The 23,010-nt window shown below is 41.9% G+C and overlaps 1 protein-coding gene across 1 annotated transcript; it reads right to left on the reverse strand.

Annotated features, from left to right (window-relative positions):
* Positions 1–1,754: 1,754 nt before the first annotated feature.
* On the reverse strand, positions 1,755–2,776 carry LOC101839882 (olfactory receptor 9A4). Its single transcript, XM_005085755.3, has one exon. It carries the CDS (start codon positions 2,774–2,776, stop codon positions 1,832–1,834), a length of 945 nt encoding a protein of 314 aa, XP_005085812.1. The 3' UTR covers positions 1,755–1,831.
* Positions 2,777–23,010: the final 20,234 nt, after the last annotated feature.

A 23,010-nucleotide genomic window follows, 5' to 3' on the forward strand; every position in this document is an offset into this window, starting at 1 on the left:
GCCCGGGTCCCTTCGCATACGAGACCGCAGAACACAGCTCCTCTGGGGCGGCAGTAAGATCTGGGTGATAACGTAAGAGAATACTTCCTTACCCAGGTCTCCTTCTAACACCACAAGGAAGTTTTCCAATTAGAGAGGCGATTGCTAGGTCTCAGGTAGTCCATATGTCTAGGAATGAGCTCAGGCTGGATTATGGGAGGATTTCTGGTGTTAGACAAAAGCCAGCATTCCTCGGGGACTTGTCAAACTAATTCCCATCTGCCAAAAGGAGTCATTTCCTTCTACCTTTTGCAGAAGGGGCATATGGCTACCTGTGGTTGCTTACAGAGCCCATGCTGACCTCCATGCTCCCTCAGTATCTATTCACAAGTAATTGCACTTCAGAGCCCACGCTAGTCTCCTGGCCCTTCCCTCGCCTGAGTTACTCGTCCTCTTCAAAACCCGCATAGTTTGTTCACCCCCAAAATTCTCTCTATTTCAGGCTATCTGCTTACTCCCTTGCCTTCTCCACTCTTCTCTCTCTTGTTATGCTCTAGCCTTGGTCTCTTGTCATCTCTGCCATTCTCTCTGCTCTGTGTTGCATGATAAATAAAAGACTGATATTGGGGTTCAAGCTTCAAGCTGAAGATCAGAAAAGCAAAGCAGCTGGACACCAGCTCTTACTCTACCTCACACTGAAATGTGATCCTGGCTCCACCAAACCCCAGACCGAATCCTTTTCACCAAGTAGCTGGAGAATCCTGAGACTTCAATGGCTTCCTATCCTCAATGTAGCTGAACAATGAATCCTCCTATCTTCAGTGTGGCTGGAGAATGAATGCCTGATACTGACCACTGAAGACCCTGCTCCTATCTCTTATACCCCTCTAGTGCTGGGGTTAAAGGCGTGTGGTCCCAGGTGCTGAGATCATCTTCACGTGAGCTGTTTCTATTTAGTACTGGATCAATCTTGTGTAGATCTGGGTGGCATTGGACTCACAGAGATCGGTCTGCCTCTTATTCCTGAGTCCTAGGATTAAGGTGTATGTCACCACCTCCTAGCTTCTGGCTGCCGGGATTAAAGGTGTAAGCCACCACTGCCTGATCTCTATAACTTGAGGCTGGCTTTGCTTTTCTGAATCCTCACGCAAGCTTTAATAAATCATAAAGAATATATCACCACAGTTCTGGATCCTGCAAAATGCCTCTGAATATTTTTCTCTCTCTTATTTATAATAAAAAAATCCTCCTAATAATGAAGCAGCCATCTTAACAGTTTCTTTACTGTGCCCCCTTGCATTCAGTGACAGCGGTTTTAAAATGTCCCATCAAAAGCAAGGCAGATACACCCATGAATTCTCATGGACTGTGACAGTATGCATAAGACCTATACAAGTTCAAGCCAGAAAAAAAAATCCCAGCACAACGAATGGGAAGTGAACACAAACTCCCAGTCCTACCAGGGAAGCTATTTGCAACTGATAGCTTCTGGGAGAGGGAAAATTGATTTTCTTCAATGGAGTGACACTTGGTGTATCAGCCATACTTCACAGCAGGTCCCATCCTCAGGAGTAGATGATCAACACAAATACGACTCAGTGGCTTTTAAAGAATTTTTAATTTGGGAATTTGTTTTTTTTTTTAAAGAGAGAAAAGGAACATGAAGTTGGATGGATAGGGAAGGAGGTAGGATCTGAGAGGAAAAGAGCATGACCAAAAAATATAGTCACAACTCAAAAGTCTCTGAACCCAGGTGTTTGATAACGATCGTGATTATGATGCAGCTCAGAGATGGTCTTCTCATATTGTCCTAGCGATCTTGGTATGTGTTTGGTGATGTAAACGTCTAGGGCTAGCTCTTGAATAGCTGGTAGCAGCGTTTCACTCCATCTCGAAGGGCTTCTAAGACTTTGTCGTTACGGAGTGTGAAGATGAACGGGTTGAGGAAGGGAGTTACGATGGAAATCATCAAGGAAACTGTCCTGTTGTAATCGGCTGCCTGCGTCTGCTTGGGCTTCACGTACAGGAACAAGCAGCAGCCATAGCCAATCACAACGAAGGTGAAGTGGGAGGCGCATGTAGAAAACGCTTTCCTCTGGCCAGAGGCTGAGGGAATCTTGAGGATGGTGGAGATGATATAGGTGTAGGAGACAATTGTAGGGATCAGAGAACCAAAAAGAACGAAAATGGCCATTAAAAAGAGGATAAACTCTATAAAAATAGTGTTATCGCAGGACAATTTGAGCAACTGCCCACGGTCGCAGAAGAAATTGTCCACCACATTTGATTTGCAGTAGGTGAGGTGAAATGTGGCGTAAACTGGCCAGATTTGATAAAGGAACCCAAACACCCAAGACACAATTACCGCAGAGTTGCAGGTTTGACTGTTCATGATGACATTGTACCTCAGAGGGTTGCAGACAGCCACGTAACGATCCACAGCCATCACTCCAAGCAATGAAAACTCCGTGGTCCCCAGGGCAAGTTGCAGAAAGAGTTGTGCAACACATCCAGCCAGAGATACTGCCTGCATCCCAGGGAGCAGCAACCCCCAAAGCATCACAGGAACAATAACGGTTGTGAGCAGGATCTCCAGGATGGAGAGGTGAACAAGGAAGAAATACATGGGGGACTGCAGACGTTTATCGACACAGACGATTACAATGATGACTGCGTTCCCCACTAGAGACACTAAGTAGAAGAAGCAGAAGGTAGAGAAAAGGGCACGGCGTAGTTTCTCAGAGCCAGGGAAACCAACGAGATAAAATTCAGTGGCACTAGTGTGATTCCCCAACATTGAGTTCTGAGTCCTTGTTCCTTGTGAAATCTAGAGAGCAATAGAGAGACAAAAGGACAATGCTTCTCACCTCAGGAGCGTTGAAGACATTGTCAGGTTCAAGGAACATTTCCCTTGTGTTTCTTAACTCCACAACAGGGCTACTATTTCTATCCAAAGTTGTTGTTAGATTTTTTAAAGGGGTAGCATATGTATGAATTCATGTATCTGCAAGTAAGTTCACATGGGTGAGTGCTAGCCATCAGTACCACACCATATACACCATAAACAGGGACGTTCACCCGGTATAGCATGGACCTTTTGCCTCTCACTGAGCTAGAAATCCTCTACACTCTGCCGTGATCAACCATCCCGCTGCTCCCCTGACCCCAGTCTGCTGATTTATAACACCTCTTCTCCAGCAATCGTGTGTCCCCCATCTTAAAAACTCCTACTGCATTTCATGATCCTAAGTACTCCTGGCCAGTCCCGCAGAGATGGGATCCCCTGTACCCTTCCCGTCCACCAAGCACCAGGCTCCGTTTGTGTCACGTTCGTTGGAAAGCTCTCACCTTTCCACGTGCATCAATTATAGAGTGTGGCAGGGAAGTGGAGTCCACACGGGGTACCGTCGGGAGACATGGCCTCTTCTGGACTACAGTACCGCATCTTCCCCCGACTCTGGGACTTGCTTCCCAAGGTAGCTTACCGTCTCCCACATGTTTTGTTGTTGTTATGATGAAAGGTCTCCTCGCCTCTTACCTCAGTGAATGTGTGTCTCCTACAAACAAGCAAGGAAGGGTCCAGAAGGAGTGACGGGGCTCAGACTTCAATCTTCAGTTTCCATCTGTCCTGCGAAGTGTCCACCTGGACCAGAAGGCAAGAAAATAACTGTGGAGAGAACACAGCATCTGCTACATCCCCTGGGTCTCAAGTTCTGCTTTCCGTGGGAGACAGGACCTCAAATGGCCACTGTGCTCCTATATCCAGCCTGCCGTGGTCTCGGCCCCACCAAGCAGCTTGGGGGAACGCCACATCGACTCAACTGTGACCCTCCGTTTCCTCCACAGTCCTGGGAGGAGGGAAAGCACCAGAAAACACCGGTGGGTCATCGTGGGTTCCTCCTCTCCCCTCAGCCAGGTCCCTGCACAGATGTCTCCTCCTCCCTACCTTCCATATAGAGAGACCTCATGCTCTCTACCCCTCCGCTGGGCTGGACACGTCTCAAGTCATCCTTTTGCTTGCTTCAAAGCCCACATTTAATGAATACCTCTGCAGTTTCATCTTTCTCTTTCTAGTACTAGCCAGAGCTTCCCCCACCCAAACAGTTTCATGACAGATGTACTCAGTGACTTTTTTTTAATGAGTGTGCCAATGAATAGAGGTAGGGACATGGGGACTGAACAGAGTACAGAGTGATTTGCAGATCTGCCAGTCCCAGGGATCTACAGAACAGCAGGCAGACAGAGGAAGAACGGGAGAAGAGAGAGAGGCAGGGTTTGGGAGCAAGGCAGAGCTTTGTGCCAGCCCCGTATAGAGCCGGGTGGGTGTGCTCTCTGCTAAGGAGGAAGATGTGACTCCCGGCTCAGCCCTTCCCAGTCTCTTTTCAGTGTGTCTGCGTCCTTAGAAGACAATGAGCTGAGCATTTTCCCTGATGGTGCTTTACCGTTCTGTAGCTCATAGGCAGGAAGCCCTGGAAGACACCTCAACCAGGAAGGCCATCGCCTCTGCAGGGATCACCCAGGCGGGCAAGCTCCCAGTTAGTCCAGACCTACAGCTGCTTTCCACTGTCCACACTGCCCACCCAGAAAAGCGTAGGGAAACATCCAGAAACGATAGCGGTATGTGAGGAACGTTCATTTGTCTTCTTTTCTCATATTCTCTTCTTCCTTCTCTCTCTCCTGCCCCCAAGGATAGTTAGCTATCCTCTAAGGAACAATTTCTAAAAGTTCAAAGGTTCCCTGGGGATGCTGGCAAAGGAAAGCTCAACAGAACTTTTGCCCTTCTCTCTGGAGGGTAATCAACTTTCAGAACCCTGAAAAGTTGTTTAGTCTGCAAACTTGAAGTTTCCCTCCTCGGGAACTTAATCCCCAGGTCACCTTTTCTCAGCTTCTGAGTTATGAGCAAACAACCCAGGCTGGGGAAGCCGGGTCTGCGCCTATCCCTGGATGCAGTTTAGCTCAACGGAGCCTAACGCACTCTCAGACCAGCGCTCCCTCCACTGACCCCAGTGTGAATCCCAAACCAGAAGTCACAAAATGAGCTGCCAAGAATTACCTCTGTGTCTCCAAGTTTTATGAACCCGCTTTCCCAGCTGATCTCTGTGCCCTGTCATGTCTGCTGTTCGGCCTGTGTCCGAGAACGTGCGGAGGGTGTCAGGGATTGACAACACAGACACTTGTTCAACGATGTAAAGAAAACTTTAAGCAGGCCCCAAAAAGGCTCAAGAAAACTTCCTAAGAAAGGCTCCCTCCAGAGAAGCTTCTGCTCTCTCCTCTACCCTGGCTGGTTCTGCTCTGACACCAGAGGTGGATGTGGGTGGGTCTGAAGGTGCGGTTAGTCTTTGGACAAGGTCGAGGTCAGGGCGGTTTCTGTGGGCAGGCTTTTTCCAGGAACTTATTGCCCCGGGCATTGCATAGTTTTTAGTAAACATGTTTTTAGTAAACATTGTCTTACAGCTGCCTACTCCCAGGCCATGGGGAATTGGGTCTCTGCTCAAGGTCTGGTGTTCCCACAATTCACCCCTTTTTATTTTCAAATGAGGCACTCCTGGCTTAAGTCAAGTAGGTCACCCTCCCTTGCCCGTCTTCGGGGGCCTTGAACCCCTGTCTTAGGTGGGAGGGGTCTTCCCCACAGGTTGCCCGTCGTCAGAGACACCGCAACCTTAAATCATCTGTAACCAACCTTCATGGCTATCGGGATTGCCATGGGATAAGCTAAGCCATACTTGGTTACGGATCTCTTGCCTCTGGAACAAGGCACGTTTGAGCTCGGCATAAAGCCAGAATGCCTACCGCCACTGCCACCATTTCCAGGACCCCCATTGACATAGTGCCTCTCCATCACCGTACCCATCACCAGATCTGGGCCATAACATTCTACCAGCCTTCATCTGTTACAAGGGTAACCTGTACGTGATTTACATTCTGTTACAAGGGTAACCCACATGTGATTTACATTTACAATTTGATAAAGTTTACAATCGTTCCAAGATCTGCTCAGGAAAGCATTTAGAAAGTGCACTTGCACAGATACATTAGGTACAATCATTGATGTTACACATGTAGCATTATGAAAAATATGAACAGTAGGCTTGTTGCACTATCCACAGAGCACCAATTTGTTCCTGTGGTGATGCAGTTTGTTGATTTAACGTCAGCTGATTATGTGACTTGAGTCAAAGTCTCCTTTTTGTTGCATTAGGACAAGTTGCATTTCTCCAGAAAAATACACTGGCCTAGGCGCGATTCCAGAAACAGGAACCACCAAGTCTGATATTTCAAGTGACCATGTCCTGTTCAATTACTGAAAAGAGGCTTTTGCCACTCATCACAGTCCATACCAATGTCCAAATGTTTTAAATGGGTCCTTTTTTCTCTGTTGGCTTCACGATGAAAACTCATGGGTCCAGAAGGTTGATGCAGCAGGTCTGTTGAGAAACTGGAAATCTCGGACCGACTGTTTTCTTTCTTTCTTGGACTCTAGATTTGATGACATCAAGGGTCAGGAACACTGATTTAGGAGATCTGGCTTAGGTAGACTCCCATGGTCTCAGGTCCAGTTATTCTCTGCTCCATGCATCTCACTAAATGGTCTGACAGCTGCCGAAGCTTTATTCTTTTCCTGCAAGAAAACACAAACATGCCCTCGACCCCAAATTAGGGTCTTCTCCACTGTCTAGTACATGGATGTCTCCATTTGACCTGAACAATGGTTGCTCAAGTTCCATCATGCCAGAATCTGTCTGAAGCTCACTGGCATTCACATTATAAAATTTTTAAATGAGGAGTGTATTATTTGTGCCCCTCCTGTCAGATCTTCTATGTGAAGCATAGTGAGAAAACACAAACAGGGAGGACTGCCCTCTGCGTTGGCATCGTAATCTGCTGGTGTCACAGGTCGCTGAGTCTCTCCGATGCACACGCTTTCCAAAAGAGGCCTGGCCAGCTCAGCCATGAATTTTTTTTTTGCATGCTGTACCTCCCTGCCCTGCCTGAACTGGGGAGTAAAACATAAAGAACCAATACTTGGAAGCAACAAAAAAAAAGAAAGAAAATACTATATAAAAAGTGAAGACAGCGGGGATGCTGAGTAAATGGCAAAACCACATTCAAGAAGATTTGTTTTATGCTATAGTCTGTACAAGTTATGTGAAAAATGTTACAGGTTTCACGAAAGGTAAAAACAAATAGACTGTTTATTGTTGCATTATTGTGAGGAGTACGTGTGTTCACGTGTATGATACACGCATGCGTGTGGGTATGTGGTGTGGGTATGCTGCTCTGTGCCTGTGCATATCTAGGCCAAAGGTTAGCATGGAGTGCCTTCTTTGTTGGTATCCATCTTATTTATTGAGGCAGACTCTTACATTGAACCTGTATCCCACGGATTGGCTAGACTGGCTGGCCAGCAAGCCCTTGGGGCTGTCCTCTGGATCAGGTAACAAGACAGAACTGGCCTGGTAGAGTCCTTCCAGAGAAGACTGGAGAAGAAGCAGCTGCTGTCCGCTCTGTGGGCTTCGGGGCCATTCCCGTCAGCGCCATTGCTCCTCCTGGTTCCCCCTGCACCCTCTATTCCGGAGAGCTCCTTTTCGGTGATCCCCATATTCACTGCTGCCTTCCTTTGCCTCCCCTCTCTTCCCTTAGCAGGATTAAGCTTGCCCAGCTGTCTGTCATCCAGCTGGCCCAGTTCCCCTGACATGTCTGGTTCCGTGTCGCTGCGTCTAGCTCCTGTTCCGGCCACACCTCCTCTGCAATCACGCATTTTGCGATAGAAATTTGGAAATTCCTTCTGCCCCAGTACACAAACAATTATACAAACTGATGGAAACTTGGATTCAGAATACGGCTGCTGGAATTATTCCCAGAACTTTGATTTGGTCCCTGTCATTAAAAAAAAAAAAGTCCTGGATATATTGTTTAATAAGAAAAAAAAAGAAACTTTAACTGTTAATTTTCATTTAAAAAAAACAGTTAGCTCCGGTTCATACTTGCATGTGTTTGCATGAAGCCAATCTTGGAGGGAACACGACTGGTTCCCCTGGGATGCAGTAGTTGGAGTGGAACTCAGAAAGACTGGCAAAGGAGACCCGAGCATGGGGCACTTCACGTTGCCATGATAATGTCCCACTTCAGTCACACTCTCTCTCTCTCACACACACACACACACACACACACACACACACTCAAACACTCACACACACTCATACACACTCACACTCAAACACACACACTCACACTCAAACACACACACTCACACACTCACACTCACTCACACACACACACTCACACACACACACACACACACAAATCCTGCTTGCAGATTTCAAGGAAGAGTTGCTTGTTTATGGACAAATATCATTGTAGCAGTGGGGATATCTTGGCCAATGGTCTTCATTAAGTTTGGACAGTTTGTTTCTATAAAGCTAAGTCGAGAGGGTGGAACAAAAAGGAGATGGATTTTTCTTGTGCTTTGGCTAATTTTGTAAACATGGAGATGTAGAATATTCTTTTGATACTTTGTGTACCTATCTGACGCATGTTGCAAGTAACTTGGATGACTCTGGCTTGCTTAAAATATTGGTTATGCGGAAATACTAACTTGTAAAATTTAATACCTTCTTTTGCTTTTTGAATCTGTGCATACTTGGGGATTTTGGTTTGCTTTTGTTGTTTTGAGGGGTTTTGTTGTTTTGAGGTGGGGGTATTGGTCTGTTGTTTTTGTTGGTGTGGAACTCACTGTATAGCACAGTCTGGTCTCCAACTTGAAATGCTAAGTACATATATGCTCTCATGGCGTAGGTATAGTCTTATAATTAAATAAAAAGAATGAAAAGTACATGAATAGAATGTTTCAAACACTTTTAGTAAACTATACTGATACAATAGCATTGTTAAGATCACTATGTGTATAACCAGAGGTGGAACAAATGAATGATTCTTCATGTGGAAAAAGTTAATGAAGTCTCCAGCATATATATAATTTGTGGTCCAACTCTGTCCATGAGATATCCTAGCAACATGGATAAATTCAACAGCAGTAGGTATTCCTATGTCCATACTCTGATCTTTCCTAATATATCTTGACAGGAAAAACTGAGGCTTCTTGCAGAAATGTCTGACTCCAGGTCTACTACAGAAAAATCTACAAGACGAGCTTTAAGTTTGGATCACCTCATCATGCCAGTCAGCAAAGAGTACTTATGTCAGAGGGGTGGAAGTTTAAGGAGCCAACCGGAGAAGATTCCTGATGGCCAAGGATGAAGGAAGGTGTGCTTTAAAAAAAAACACAATAAACACAATCATTTTTAAACCATTAGATATATTTTATATCTACAAGTTGATAATGACATTTTAAGAATTAGTCACTTTCTGAAGACAAAATTTTTTATTTGTCAGACAAAAATCTAGCCAAGCCTCTAAATCCACCTATGAAGTTCCATGAGAATACAGAGGAATTGGGATAGTCAGATAGAGCAGTGGATAAGGAACGGCACTTGACACCAAGCCTGAGAACCTAGCTCAACACAGAGAAGATGGGAACTGAGTCCCACAACATGTTCTCTGACCTTCACACATGTGCCAAGACATGTGTGTGCCCCGCCCCTGATAATGGGGAGGGGTAATGTTCTTGCTCACTGTAAAGATCTGTCACTCATATTGGCTTAATAAAACGCTGATTGTCCAGTAGCCAGGTAGGAAGAATGGACTGGCTACCAGGCTGGGAGAATTCTGGAAGGAGAAAAGGCAGAGAAGCCATCGCCAGCCAGATGCAGAAGAAGCTAGGTGAGAATGCCTTACTACTGAGAAAAGGTACCAAGCCACATGGCTAAGCATAGATGAGAGTTATGGGTTAATTTAAGTTGCAAGAGTTTGTTAGTAACAAGACTGACAGCAATAGGCCAATCGGTTTACAATTCAAATAAGCCTCTGTGTGTTTATTTTGGACTAAACAGCTGGAGGAATAGACAGGACAAGAATCTCCATCTACAGTCCCCACACACACACACACACACACACACACACACACACACACAAATTGGCAACAGTAAAAGGTTTCTGAATGTGCAATGACCCAGCACGAGGTCAAAGTCAACCATGTGACCCCCCTGAGTGGTTCTGGCAATGCTCACCCAGGCTGCATCATGTGATGTCACTGCGTTCCCACGAATGCAGATGTGAGTATGATCTAGACTTTCAAGGAACTGCTTCCTCTCACGTCCTGATGGTTTTCCCACCCTACTTTATACTGGCATGCTCTACAGGTTGGTCTTACCATTCTTTTAAATGATTTCATTTAAGTCTATGGTGGTTTAGTGAGCCTTTAAGTTTTTTCTTATTTAAGTCACTGTAGAAGTCAGATAGCTTTTTTTCCTCTGAGTTGTACTCCATTGTGTAAATGTACCACATTTTCTCTATCCACTCTTCCTTTGAGGGACATCCAGATTGCTTCCAGGTTCTAGCTATTACATATAATGCTGCTATGAACATAGTGGAACAGATGTCCTTGTTGTATGAATGTGCATCTTTTGGGTATATGCCTAAGAGTGGAATTGCTAGATCTTGTGGTAGACTGATTCCCATTTTCCTGAGGAATTTCCATACTGATTTTCAAAGTGGCTGTACAAGTTGGCACTCACACCAGCAGTGGATGAGTGTTGCCCTTTCTCCATATCCTCTCCAGCATAAACTGCCATTGGTGTTTTTGATTTTAGCCATTCTGACAGGAGTGAGATGGTATCTCAGAGTTGTTTGCATTTCCCTGATGGCTAAGGATGTTGAGCACTTTCTTATGTGTTTCTCAGCCATTTTAGATTCCTCTGTTGAAAATTCTCTATTTAGTTCTGTACCCCACTTTTTAATTAGATTATTTGGTGTTTTGGAGACTTGCTTCTTGAGTTCTTTGTAAATTTTGGAGAACAGCCCTCTGTCAGATCTGGGTTGGTGAACATCTTTTCCCATTCTGTGGGTTGCCATTTTGTCTTGTTGACTATATCCTTTGCCTTACAGAAGCTTCTCAGTTTCAGGAGGTCCAATTAATTAATTGTCAATCTCAGTATCTGAGATACTAGTGTTATGTTCAGGAAGCAGTCTCCTGTACCAATTCATTCAAGGGCAGTTCCCACTTCCTCTTCTAAGAGTTTCAGTGTGGCTGGTCTTTGATCCATTTGGACATATATTTTTGTGCATGACAATAGACATGGATCTATCTGCAGTCTGTTACATGCCAGTACCATTTGTTGAAGATGCTTTCTTTTTTTCCATTCTATAATTCTAGCTTCTTTGTCAAAGATCAGGTGTTCATAGGTGTGTGAGTTAATATCAGGGTTTTCAATTCGATTCCATTGGTCTACCTGTCTTTTTTGTGCCAATACTAAGCTGTTTTCAGGACTATAACTCTATAATAGAGCTAGAAGCCAGGGATGGTGATGCCTCCAGAAGTCCCTTTATTGTACAGGGTTGTTTTGGCTATCCTGAGTCTTTTGTTTCTTCACATAAAGTTGAGTGTTGATCTTTCAAGGTCTGTGAAGAATTGTGTTGGGATTTTGATGGGGATTGCATCGAATCTATAGATTACTTTTGGCAAGATTGCCATTTTTACTATGTTGATCCTACCTATCCAAAAGCATGGGAGATCTTTCCATTTTCTGGTGTCTCTTTAATTTCTTTCTTTAAAGACTCAAAATTCTTGCTATATAGGCCTTTCACTTGTTTGGTTAGCGTTACCCCCATGATACTTTATGTTGTTTGTGGCTAATATAAAGGGTGATGTTTCTTTGATTTCTTTCTCAGGCCTTATATCGGCTATATATAGTAGGGATACTGACTTTTTTGAGTTAATATTGTATCCTGACACTTTGCTGAAGGTGTTTATGAGATGTAAGAGTTCCCTAGTAGAGTTTTTCTGATCACTTATGTAAACTATCATATCATCTGCAAATAGTGAAAGTTTGACTTCTTCCTTTCCAATTTGTATCCCCTTGATCTCTTTTTGTTGTCTTATTGCTCTAGCTAGAACTTCAAATACAATATTGAAGATATATGGAGAGAGTGGACATCCTTGTCTTGTTCCTGATTTTAGAGGAATCACCTTGAGTTTCTCTCCATTTAGTTTGATGTTGAATGTTGGTTTACTGTATATTGTTTTTATTATGTTCAGGTATGTTCCTGTTATCCCTGATCTCTCCAGAATCTTTATCATGAAGGGGTGTTGGATTTTGTAAAAGGTTTTTTCATTATCTAATGAGATGATCATAGGTTTTCTTTTGCAGTTTGTTTTTATGGTGAATTACATTGGTAGATTTTCGTATGTTGAACCATCCCTGCATCCGTGGGATGAAGCCTACTTGATCATGGATGATTTTTCTTATGTGTTCTTGGATTCGATTTGCCAGTATTTTACTGAGTATTTTTACATCAATGAGGGAGATTGGTCTGTAGTTATATTTCTCAGTTGTGTCTTTATGTGGCTTGGGTACCAAGGTAATTGTAGCCTCATAAAAAGAGTTTGGCAATGAACCTCTTGCTTCTACTGCGTGAAACAATTTGGTATTATCTTTTCCTTGAATTTTTGGTAGAATTCTGCACTGAAGCCATCTGGCCCTATGTTTTGTTTTGTTTTGGTTTGGTTTTGGTTGGGAAACTTTTGATGACTGCTTCTCTTTCATTAGGGGTTATAGGTCAGTTTAAATTGTTTATCTATTCTTGATTTAATTTTGGTGATATCTATCCAGAAAATTGTTCATTTACTTTAAATTTTCCAATTTTGTGGAATACAAATTTTCAGAGTATGACCTTAAGATTCTCTGGATTTCCTCAGTGCCAGTTGTTATGTCCCCCTTTTCATTTCTGATTTTGTTAATTTGGATATTCTCTCTGTTAGTTTGGATAAAGGTTTGTCTATCTTGTTGATTTTATAGAAGAACCAACTCTGTTACCTTGACTATTTGTATTGTTTTCTTTATTTAGACTTTATTGATTTCAGTTTGATTATTTCCTGGTGTCTACTCCTCCGGGGTGAGTTTGCTTGTTTTTGTTCTAAAGTTTTCAGTTGTGCTGTTAATTCTCTAGTGTGAGTATTCTCCAGTTTCTTCATGTGGGCACTTAGTGCTATGAACCTACCTCTTAGACCTGTTTTCAAAGTGTCCATAAGCTTTGGTATGTTGCGTCCTCATTTTCATTGAATTCTAGGAAGTCTTTCATTTCTTTCCTTATTTCTTCCTTGACCCAGGAATGGTGCAATTTCATGTTGTTCACCTTCCATGAGTTTGTGCAGTTTCTGCAATTTGTGGTGTTGTTGAATTCTAACTTTAAAGCATGGTGGTCTGATAAGACACAGGGGGTTATTCCAATTTTTTGTACCTGTTGTGGTTTGCTATGTTGATGAGTATGTGGTCGATTTTAGAGAAGGTCCCATGTGGCACTGAGAAGAAGGTATATTCTTTTGTGCTTGGGTGGAATGTTCTATAGATGTCTGTTAAACCCAATTGGGCCATAACTTCTAATAGTTCCTTTGTCTCTAAGCTTCTATCTGGTGGTCCTGTCTAGTGGTGACAGCGGAGTGTTAAAATCTCCCACTATAACTGTGTGAGGTCTTATGTGTAATTTGAGTTTTAGTAATGTTTCTTTTACGAACGTGGATGCCTTTGTCTTTGGGGCCTACATGTTCAGAATTGAGACTTCTTCCCGATGGATTTTTTTTCCTGTGATGAATATGAAATGACCTCTCTCATCTCTTTTGATTCTAAAAGAATTTAAAAGACCAAAAGAGAAGAAAAACCTAAAAGTGAAAGTTTAGAAACCTCATGCCATTGTCAGTTCCCTGTCTGTTTAAGCTGTGAGGTCTCATCTTGTTCTGGCCACCATACCTGATGCTTGCCGCGTCACCTGGAGAAGCCTGATGGGATGGGCTCTTATCTCTCTGGAACAGAAACCCAAATAAATCATTTTTAAAAACATTAAATGTATGTATACATATTTATGAGCTTCATTGTGATATTTCTATACATGTATAGACGGTTTGGGTCAAATAAGAGTAATTGATATTATGTACTTTATCATTACTTTGTGTTTGGAGCCTGTACTGGATGGTTTTGTATGTCAAGTTGACACAAGCTAGAGTCATCAGAGAGGAAGGAGTCTCGGTTGCAGAAATGCCTCCATGAGACCCAGCTGTAAGTCATTTTCTTTTTTTTCTTTTTTTTTTTTTTTTTTTTTTTTTTTTTTGGTTTTTCGAGACAGGGTTTCTCTGTATTGTTTTGGAGGCTATCGGTCCAGCCCAGCCTCGAACTCACAGAGATCCGCCTGCCTCTGCCTCCCGAGTTCTGGGATTAAAGGCGTACGCCACCACGGCCCAGCTGTAAGTCATTTTCTTAACTGGCAATCAACGGGCGAGGACCCAGCCCATCGTGGGTGGGGCCATCTCTGGACGGGTGGGACCAGGTTCTATAAGAAAGCAGGCTGAGCAAGCCGTGAGAAGCAAGCCAGTGAGCAGCTCTCCTCCACGGCCTCTGCATCAGCTCCTGCCTCCAGATGCCCTGCCCAGGCTCAGTTCCTGTCCTGGTTTCCTTCAGTGATGAACAGCAGTGCTGAAGTGTAAGCCAAACAAACCCTTCCCCTTTTTGGTCATGGTCTTTCATCGCAGCAATAACACCTGACTAAGACAGAGCCTTTGAGTGTCTCTATTTCAGTTATTCATAAAACACAAGATAGGTTATGGTGAGCTAAAATGACTCTCTGTGCTGCAGAGTAATAAAACTTTCGTGTCTTCAGCTAAACACTGAACTGAACTCCTGGAACCCAACGACAGAGAGGGAGGACTGATGAGCAAAGTGGTCAAGACTGGACTGGCTTAACCCACAGAAACAGCTGACCTGAACAAGGGGGAGCTATTGGACCCCAGACTGATGGCTGGGAATCCAGCATGGGACTGATCCAGACTCCCTGAATGTGGGTGTCAGTGAGGAGGCCTCAGCAATTTATGGGGCCTTGGGTAGTAGAACAGTATTTATCCCTGGCATACAAATGGACTTTGGGTGCCCATCCCACAATGAGAGATGCTCTCTCAGCCTGGACTCTTGGGGGAGGACCTAGGCCCTGCCCTGGATGAAATGACAGTCCCTGAAGATCCTCCATGGAGGGCCTCACCCTCCATGGTGAACAGAGTAGGGATTGGGTGGGGACCTGGGGGGAGAGGAGGGGAGGGAGAGGGAGCTGGGATTGACATGTGAAGCAAGCTTGTTTCTAATCTAAATTAAAAAATATTTTTAAAAAAATGAAACCTCTGTGTTTTCTGGCACACATTTCCTAACCTTTACCTACTCCCTTTACCAGCCTTTAGGAAGCAACTACTCTAAGTTTACCTGGTTTTAAATGCATTTACAGGGAAGAAAAAAACAAACGGTATTTTTTGTTTTGTTTTGTTTTTTTGACACAGGATTTCTCTGTGGCTTTGGAGGCTGTCCTGGAGCTAGTTCTCATAGACCAGGCTGGTCTCAAACTCACAGAGATCCGCCTGCTTCTGCCTCCCAAGTGCTGGGATTAAAGACGTTTGCCACCACTGCCCGGCTATAATTGATTTATTTAACATAATATACCCAAGTCCATTCATTCATTTATATATCAAAATTTCAACTTAAAAATGAGTAACTGATATGAATAGACACATCTCATATGACGGTATGAAAATGAGATCTGGGCAGAAAGCTCACTCGGTAAGGTGATTATTGTATAAACATGAGCAACCAAATTTGACCCCACAAACCCGTGATTAAAAAGGAAAAGCTGGGTACAGTGCCCGACATGTAACTCCATCACTGGGGAGGCAGAGACAAGATGACCTACGGGTTTTTCTGTCCACTACCTAAATTGGTGGACTCAAATGTAGTAAGAGACCCTGTCTCATAAAAGAAAGAACATGGGAAATGTTGGAAGAGAAAAGGGGAAATGATATGATTCTATTTTAGTTTCAGAAAAGTCAGAAGAGTAAAGTAGAGAGTAAGAGGGAAAACATCTAACATTGGCCTGTGGCCTACACACACACTTGCATTTGGATGCATGCACACGCTCGTGCACACAAAGAGACAAGTGCTCATAGACACACACACACACACACACACACACACACACACACACAATGTATAAAAATGTTTACCATCATTACCCTCAGGAAAACGAAAGTCTAAATCACAAGTTATCTCAACCTAGTTAGAGTAAATATTATCTAACAGACAAAAATGCAACAAACGCTAGCAAGGATGTAGCAGAAAGGGAATTTTTTTTACACATTATGATGGAAGTATAAATTAGAATTGTCAACATAGAGAAAAGCAAGTTCCTCAAAACATGTTAATACAGCTGCTATGTGATCCAACAATACAGCTTTGTGTTTTAAACTTAAAGAAAAATGAAATCAGAACACCACAAAGATGCCTTCACATTTGTGTCTACAGCTAAGATGTAGGTCAAATTAGATGCCTATCATTGGTGGATGGATCATGAAAACATGGTAATACTATTCATTCATGAAAAACAATGAGTCTTGTAATTTCCAGAAAAAATGGGAGGAAACACTAAATTAGAAGAACATTTTCAAACACTGAAAAGTTTCCTGCAGGTGACTCCCAAGGGACCAATTATTTTTTTCAGTCTGAAAACTTTGTAAGGAATCAGAGCAATTATCATCTTCCTAAAGAACACTTACCTCTGCTTTTATTAGTATATCAGGGCACAAGTCACTTGGATTTTTCCCTTGAGAGATTCTCCTATAGTTCTTTCCAACTTGTTCTAGGTAAGTTTCTGTTGCTATGGTAAACATCATCACCATAAGCATCTTGGGGAAGAAAGAGTTTGTAATCCATCACCAAGGGAAGCCAAGACAGGAGCCCAAGGCAGGAACCTGGGGGCAGGAACTGAAGAAGAGACCATGAGGGAACTGCCTTCTGGCTTGCTTAGCTACTTTTTTAATGCATCCTAGGCCCACCAGCCTAGGGAGAGCAACCCACGCCATAGCCCCAATCCCTGACAGTGAAGTGGGCCATCCTGCATTGATTGCCAATTAATAAAATGCCCACAGGCCAGTCTGATGGAGGTGACTCTTTAACTGAAGTTCCCTCTTCCCAGGTATGTCAAATCAACAAGCAAGATGAGCCCTCTGACTCCTCTTAATCATACCTGTCATTGTGGTTACATGCCTCCCAATCACATCCTCCATTCCGTCACACATCTCTGGATCATATCCTTCACTTTATCACACATCTCTAGATCATATCCTTCACTTTATCACACATCTCTAGATCATATCCTTCACTCTATCACACATCTCTAGATCATATCCTTCATTCCATCACACGTCTCTCAATCATGCACTTCATTCATCACACCCCTCTTAACACATCCCTTGATATATATCATGCACACTAGCTTTTGTCTTGCTCTCCTTTTCTGAAGTGACTTCAAGGTTTTGAATATTTGTCTTAGGACAGACAATTCTCTCATTATCAAACAGAAACAACTCTGCCTTGTAGCCCACGTAACATGGAGATTATTGGGGAAACTGTGTCTTATATTTTCCTAAACAAATTCGAGTCAAAGAGTGTTTTTGAAGTGTTTTTTCCATCCCTTCTATGGTATCCTTTTCCCTGATGGTGTTTTCCCAGATCCTGTGCTCTAAAGGTAAGTTCTGAAAGGCAGATCCTCGGGAGTCTTGGTTCAAGCTTTGTGACGCTACTAGGTGAGGTCGACCCAGTTGTCTCTTAGCCACTTGCCAGCTTTCCTAACCGCATCCGCGCTGTCAGGAGGAGTGTGTAGAGCTGGGAGAAATTCTCTCTGAGGACAGTGGTCCTTAGATTCGTTGATTCTTCACAACTTGTAGCACTCCTCTTGTTTGCTATCATGTTCTCCACCATGCTGATAATGGACTCCTATCCCTCTGGACCTGTAGGCCCCAAATAATCTTTTCCTTTTATAAGTTGCCTTGGTAATGGTGATTCTGCACTGCAATATAAAAGTAACAATACATGTCTCAAAGTGCCAAGATGTGGATCACACCTCTAACACATCAACCTTTGGGGGGGGTGCATTAAGACTTCAGTGGTCTACTACTAGGATCAGCTTTAATGATTTAATCTTTCACTCCATTCATTAAGCAAACCTGAAATCCAAACTTAATTGGTTCTGCGATTTAGTTTTTCAATTATAGGCTATTAATTAAATCACAGGATGCTAAATTTTAGTGTTTTACTTATCTCTAATGAAGGAGACAGACTCCAAAAGAAATGATGTGATTTGGTAATATGAAAATGATAAGAAAATGTTTGGTAATAGATAGGATAAAATCAGAATTGTTTACTAAGAACCAGTAGGAATAACAGATTTCTGAAGATACCTTCTTCTAAAAGTCTAAGGTATAAACACAGAATAAATGGAAGGCAAATAGAATCTTAGTATTTGTATCATATAGGTATGGAGTCTTTGAATTAAATGCTAGATAGAGCTACAGGCCCAAGGAAGAGACCTCTCTCCTCCTGACGTCAGGATCAGAAATAATTGATGCAAAGGGTTGGAGGAAAGAGATGAGCCGAAGAACAGAGAACCATCCACTTGACTACACAGAGTACTGTTTTATTCCCAGCGTTGTGTCCTCCTCCACGTACTGCCAAAACCTTTTAGTTTTAAGTAAGGATGCATTTCTGTTCAATGTGCCTCAACCAATGGGAAAAACATACCAGAAAAGTCTGCTGCAGGGATTTGTGTCATGATGAAAGGAGATCAATGTACTTGAAGCTCTTGATAAACTAAGTTATAAGTTAAAAGGCTAAACAAGCAACAGTATGCAACATGGGAGAGAAATCTCCATACCTACCTCCAAAGTGGCTGCATAAGTTAGCACTCCCACAAGCAATAGAGAAGTGTTCCCCTTTCTCCACATCCTCTCCAGCTTAAACTGTCAATAGTGTTTTTTATTTTAGCCATTCTGACAGGAGTAAGATGGTATCTCAGAGTAGTTTTGATTTGCATTTCCCTGGTGCTAAGGATTGTGAGTACTTTCTCAAGTGTCTCTCAGCCATTTTAGACTCCTCTATTAAGAATTCTCTATTTAGTTTTATACCCCACTTTTTAATTGGATTATTTGATGTTTTGGAGACTAGCTTCTTGAGTTCTTTGTAAATTTTTGAGATCAGCCCTCTGTCAGATGTGGGGTTAGTGAATATCTTTTCCCAATCTGTTGGGTGTCTTTTTGTCTTGCTGACTGTGTTCTTTGCCTTAAAGAAGCTTCTCAGTTTCAGGAGGTCCCATTTATTAATTGTTGACCTCACTGTCTGTGCTACTGGTGTTATGTTCAGGAAGTTGTCTCCTGTACCAATTCATTCAAGGGCAGTTCCCACTTTCTCTTCTAAGAGTTTCAGTGTGGCTGGATTGATGTTAAGGTCTTTGATCCATTTGGACTTAAGTTTTGTGCATGGAGATAGATATGGATCTATCTGCAGACTTTTACATGCCAGCATCTGGTTATGCCAGCACCATTTGTTGAAGATACTTTCTTTTTTCCATTGTATAATTTTAGCTTCTTTGTCAAAGATCAGGTGTTCAAAGGTGTGTGGGTTAATATCAGGATCTTCAATTCTATTCCATTGGTCCACCTGACTATTTTTGTGCCAATACCACGCTGTTTTCAGGACTAAAGCTCTATAGTAGAGCTTGAAGTCAGGGATGGTGATGCCTCCTGAAGTTCCTTAATAGTACAGGGTTGATTTAGCTATCCTGGGTCTTTTGTTTTTCCATATAAATTTGAGAATTTTCCTTTCAAGGTCTATGAAGAATTGTACTGGGATTTTGATAGGGATTGCATTGAACCTGTAGACTGCTTTTGGTAAGATTGTCATTTTTACTATGTTGATCCTACCTATCCAAGAGCAAGGGAGAGCTTTCCATTTTCTGGTATCTTCTTTAATTGATTTCTTTGAAGACTCAAATTTCTTGTCATACAGGTCTTTCACCTGTTTTTTTTTAGAGTTACCCCAAGATACTTTGTATTGCTTGTGACTATGTAAAGGGTGATGTTTTTCTGATTTCTTTATCGGCCTCTTTATTGTCTATATATAGTAGAGCTACTTTTTTTTAGTTAATTTTGTATCCTGACACCTTGCTGAAGGTGTTTATCAGCTATAGAAGTTCCCTGGTAGAATTCTTTGGGTCACTTACATAGACTATCATATCATCTGCAAATAGGGAAAGTTTGACTTCTCCCTTTCCAATTTGTATCCCCTTGATCTCCTTTTGTTGTCTTATTGCCCTAGCTAGAACTTCAAGTACAATACTGAACAGGAATGGAGAGAGTGGACAGCTTTGTCTTGTTCTTGATTTTAGAGGAGTTGTGTTGAGTTTCTCTCCATTTAGTTTGATGTTGCTGTATATTACTTTTATTATGTTTAGGTATGTTCCTGTTATCCCTGTCTCTCCAAGACCTTTATCATGAATGGGAGTTGGATTTTGTCAAAGGCTTTTTCAGCATCTAGTGATATGATCATGTGGTTTTTCTTTTGCAGTTTGTTAATATGGTGGATTACATTGATGGATTTTCGTATATTGAACCATTCCTGCATCCTTGTGATGAAGCCTACTTGATCATGGTGTATGATTTCTTTTGATGTGTTCTTGGATTTGATTCGCCTGTATCTTATTGAGTACTTTTGCATCAATGTTCATGAGGGAGATTGGTCTATCGTTTCCTATCTTAGTTGTGTCTTTGTGTGGTTTGGGTACTAAGGTAATGGTAACCTCCTAAAAAGAATTTGGCAGTGATCCTTCTGCTTCTATTGTGTGGAACAATTTGAAGAATATTAGTATTAGCTCTTCCTTGAATTTCTGGTAGAATTCTTCACTGAAACCATCTGGCCCTGGACTTTTCTTGGTTGGAAGACTTTTTATAGCTGCTACTATTTCTTTATGGGTTATAGATCTATTTAAGTTGTTTAGCTGTTCTTGATTTAATTTTGGTAAGTGATATCTATCCAGAAAATGTCCATTTCCTTTAAATTTTACAACTTTGTGGAATACAGGTTTTCAAAGTATGACCTGATGATTCTCTGGATTTCCCCAGTGTCTGTTGTTATGTCCTCCTTTTCATTTCTGATTTTGTTGATTAGCATGTTCTCTGTCTTTTGGTTAGATTGGATAGAGATTTATCTATCTTGTCGATTTTCTCAAAGAACCTATTCTTTGTTTCATTGATTCTTTGTATTTGTTTTCTTTGTTTCAACTTTATTGATTTCAGCTCTCAATTTGATTATTTCCTGGTGCCTACTCCTCCTGGGTGAGTTTGTTTCTTTTTGTTCTAGAGCTTTCAAGTGTTCTGATAATTCTCCAGTGTGATTATTCTCCAGTTTCTTCATTCAGGCGCTTAGTGCTATGAACTTCCCCCTTAGAATTGCTTTCAGAGTATCCCATAGGTTTGGGTATGTAGTACCTTCATTTTCATTGAATTCTAGGAAGTCTTTGATTTCTTTCTTTATTTCTTCCTTTACCCAGAAGTGATGTGATTGAGCATTGTTCAATTTCCATGAATTTGTGGGGTTTCTGTAATTCATGTTGATGTTGAATTCTAATCTTAAGCCATGGTGGTCTGGTAAGATATAAGGGGCTATTCCTATTTTTTTTGTACCTGTTGAGGTTTGCTTTATTGCCAAGTATGTGGTCGATTTTAGAGAAGATTTCATGTGGTATTGAGAAGAAGGTATATTCTTTTGTGCTTGGATGGAATGTTCTATAGATGTCTGTTAAACCCAATTGGGTCATAACTTCTGTTAGTTCCTTTGTTTCTTCATTAAGTTTCTGTCTTGTGGACCTGTCCAGTGGTGAGAGTGGGGTGTTGAAGTCTCCACTATAAGTGTGTGCAGTTTGTTTTATTTTATTTTATTTGGTTTTACGAGACAGGGTTTCTCTGTATTGTTTTGGAGGCTGTCAGAAGTGTGTGAAGTTTAATGTGTGATTTGCATTTTAGTAATGTTTCTTTTACAAATGTGGGTGTCTTTGTATTTGGGGCATAGATGTTCAGAATTGAGACTTCATCCTGATGGATTTTTGCTCTGATGAATATGAAATATCCTTCTTGATCTCTTTTGATTAATTTTAGTTTGAAGTCTATTTTGTTAGATATCAGGATAGCTACACCCACCTGCTTCTTAGGTCCATTTGATTGGAAAATCTTTTCCCAGCCCTTAACTCTGAGGTAACCTCTGTCTTTGAAATTGAGATGTGTTTCTTGCATGCAGCAGAAGGATGGATTCTGTCTTCATATCCATTCTGTTAGGTGAGTTAAGACCATTAATATTCAAGGATATTAATGACCATTGATTGTTGATTATTGTTTGTTTTGGATTTGGTTTTGGTGGTGGTATTATGTGTGAGTTTTTCCCTATTTCTGGCTTCTGTTAGAGTAAGATTATATATTGCCCATGTTATTGTGAGTGTAGTTAGCTGCCTTGGGTTGAAGTTTTCCTTCTAGAACTTTCTGTAGGGCTGGATTTGTGGATATGTATTGTGTAAATATGGTTTTGTCATGGAACATCTTGTTTTCTCCATCTATATTGATTGAGAGTTTTTCTGGGAATAGTAGTCTGAACTGGGATCTGTGGTATCTTAGTGTTTGTAGAACATCTATCCAGGAACTTCTGGCTTTCAGAGTTTCCATGAAGTCAGGTGTAATTATGATACGTTTGCCTTTATATGTAACTTGGCCTTTTTCCTTAGTTGCTCTTAATAACCTTTATTAATTCTGTAAGTTTGGTGTTTTGGTTATTATGTGATGAGGGGACTTTTTTTGGTTCAATATATTTGGTGTTCAGTAAGCTTCTTGTACTTACATAGGCATCTCCTTCAAGTTGGGAACATTTTCTTCTATGATTTTGTTGAATATGTTTTCTGCACTGTTGAGCTGGGCTTCTTCACCTTCTTCTATACCTATTATTCTTAGGTTTGGTCTTTTCACAGTGTCCCATATTTCCTGGATATTCTGTGTTAAGGATTTGTTAGATTTAA

The sequence above is a fragment of the Mesocricetus auratus genome, unplaced genomic scaffold, assembly GCF_017639785.1.
Source record: "Mesocricetus auratus isolate SY011 unplaced genomic scaffold, BCM_Maur_2.0 Super-Scaffold_100019, whole genome shotgun sequence".
Lineage (NCBI taxonomy): Eukaryota > Metazoa > Chordata > Mammalia > Rodentia > Cricetidae > Mesocricetus > Mesocricetus auratus.

Excerpts from the sequence above, each read along its gene's own strand:
- LOC101839882 (XM_005085755.3), bottom strand. The coding sequence starts at position 2,776 with ATGTTGGGGAATCACACTAGTGCCACTGAATTTTATCTCGTTGGTTTC.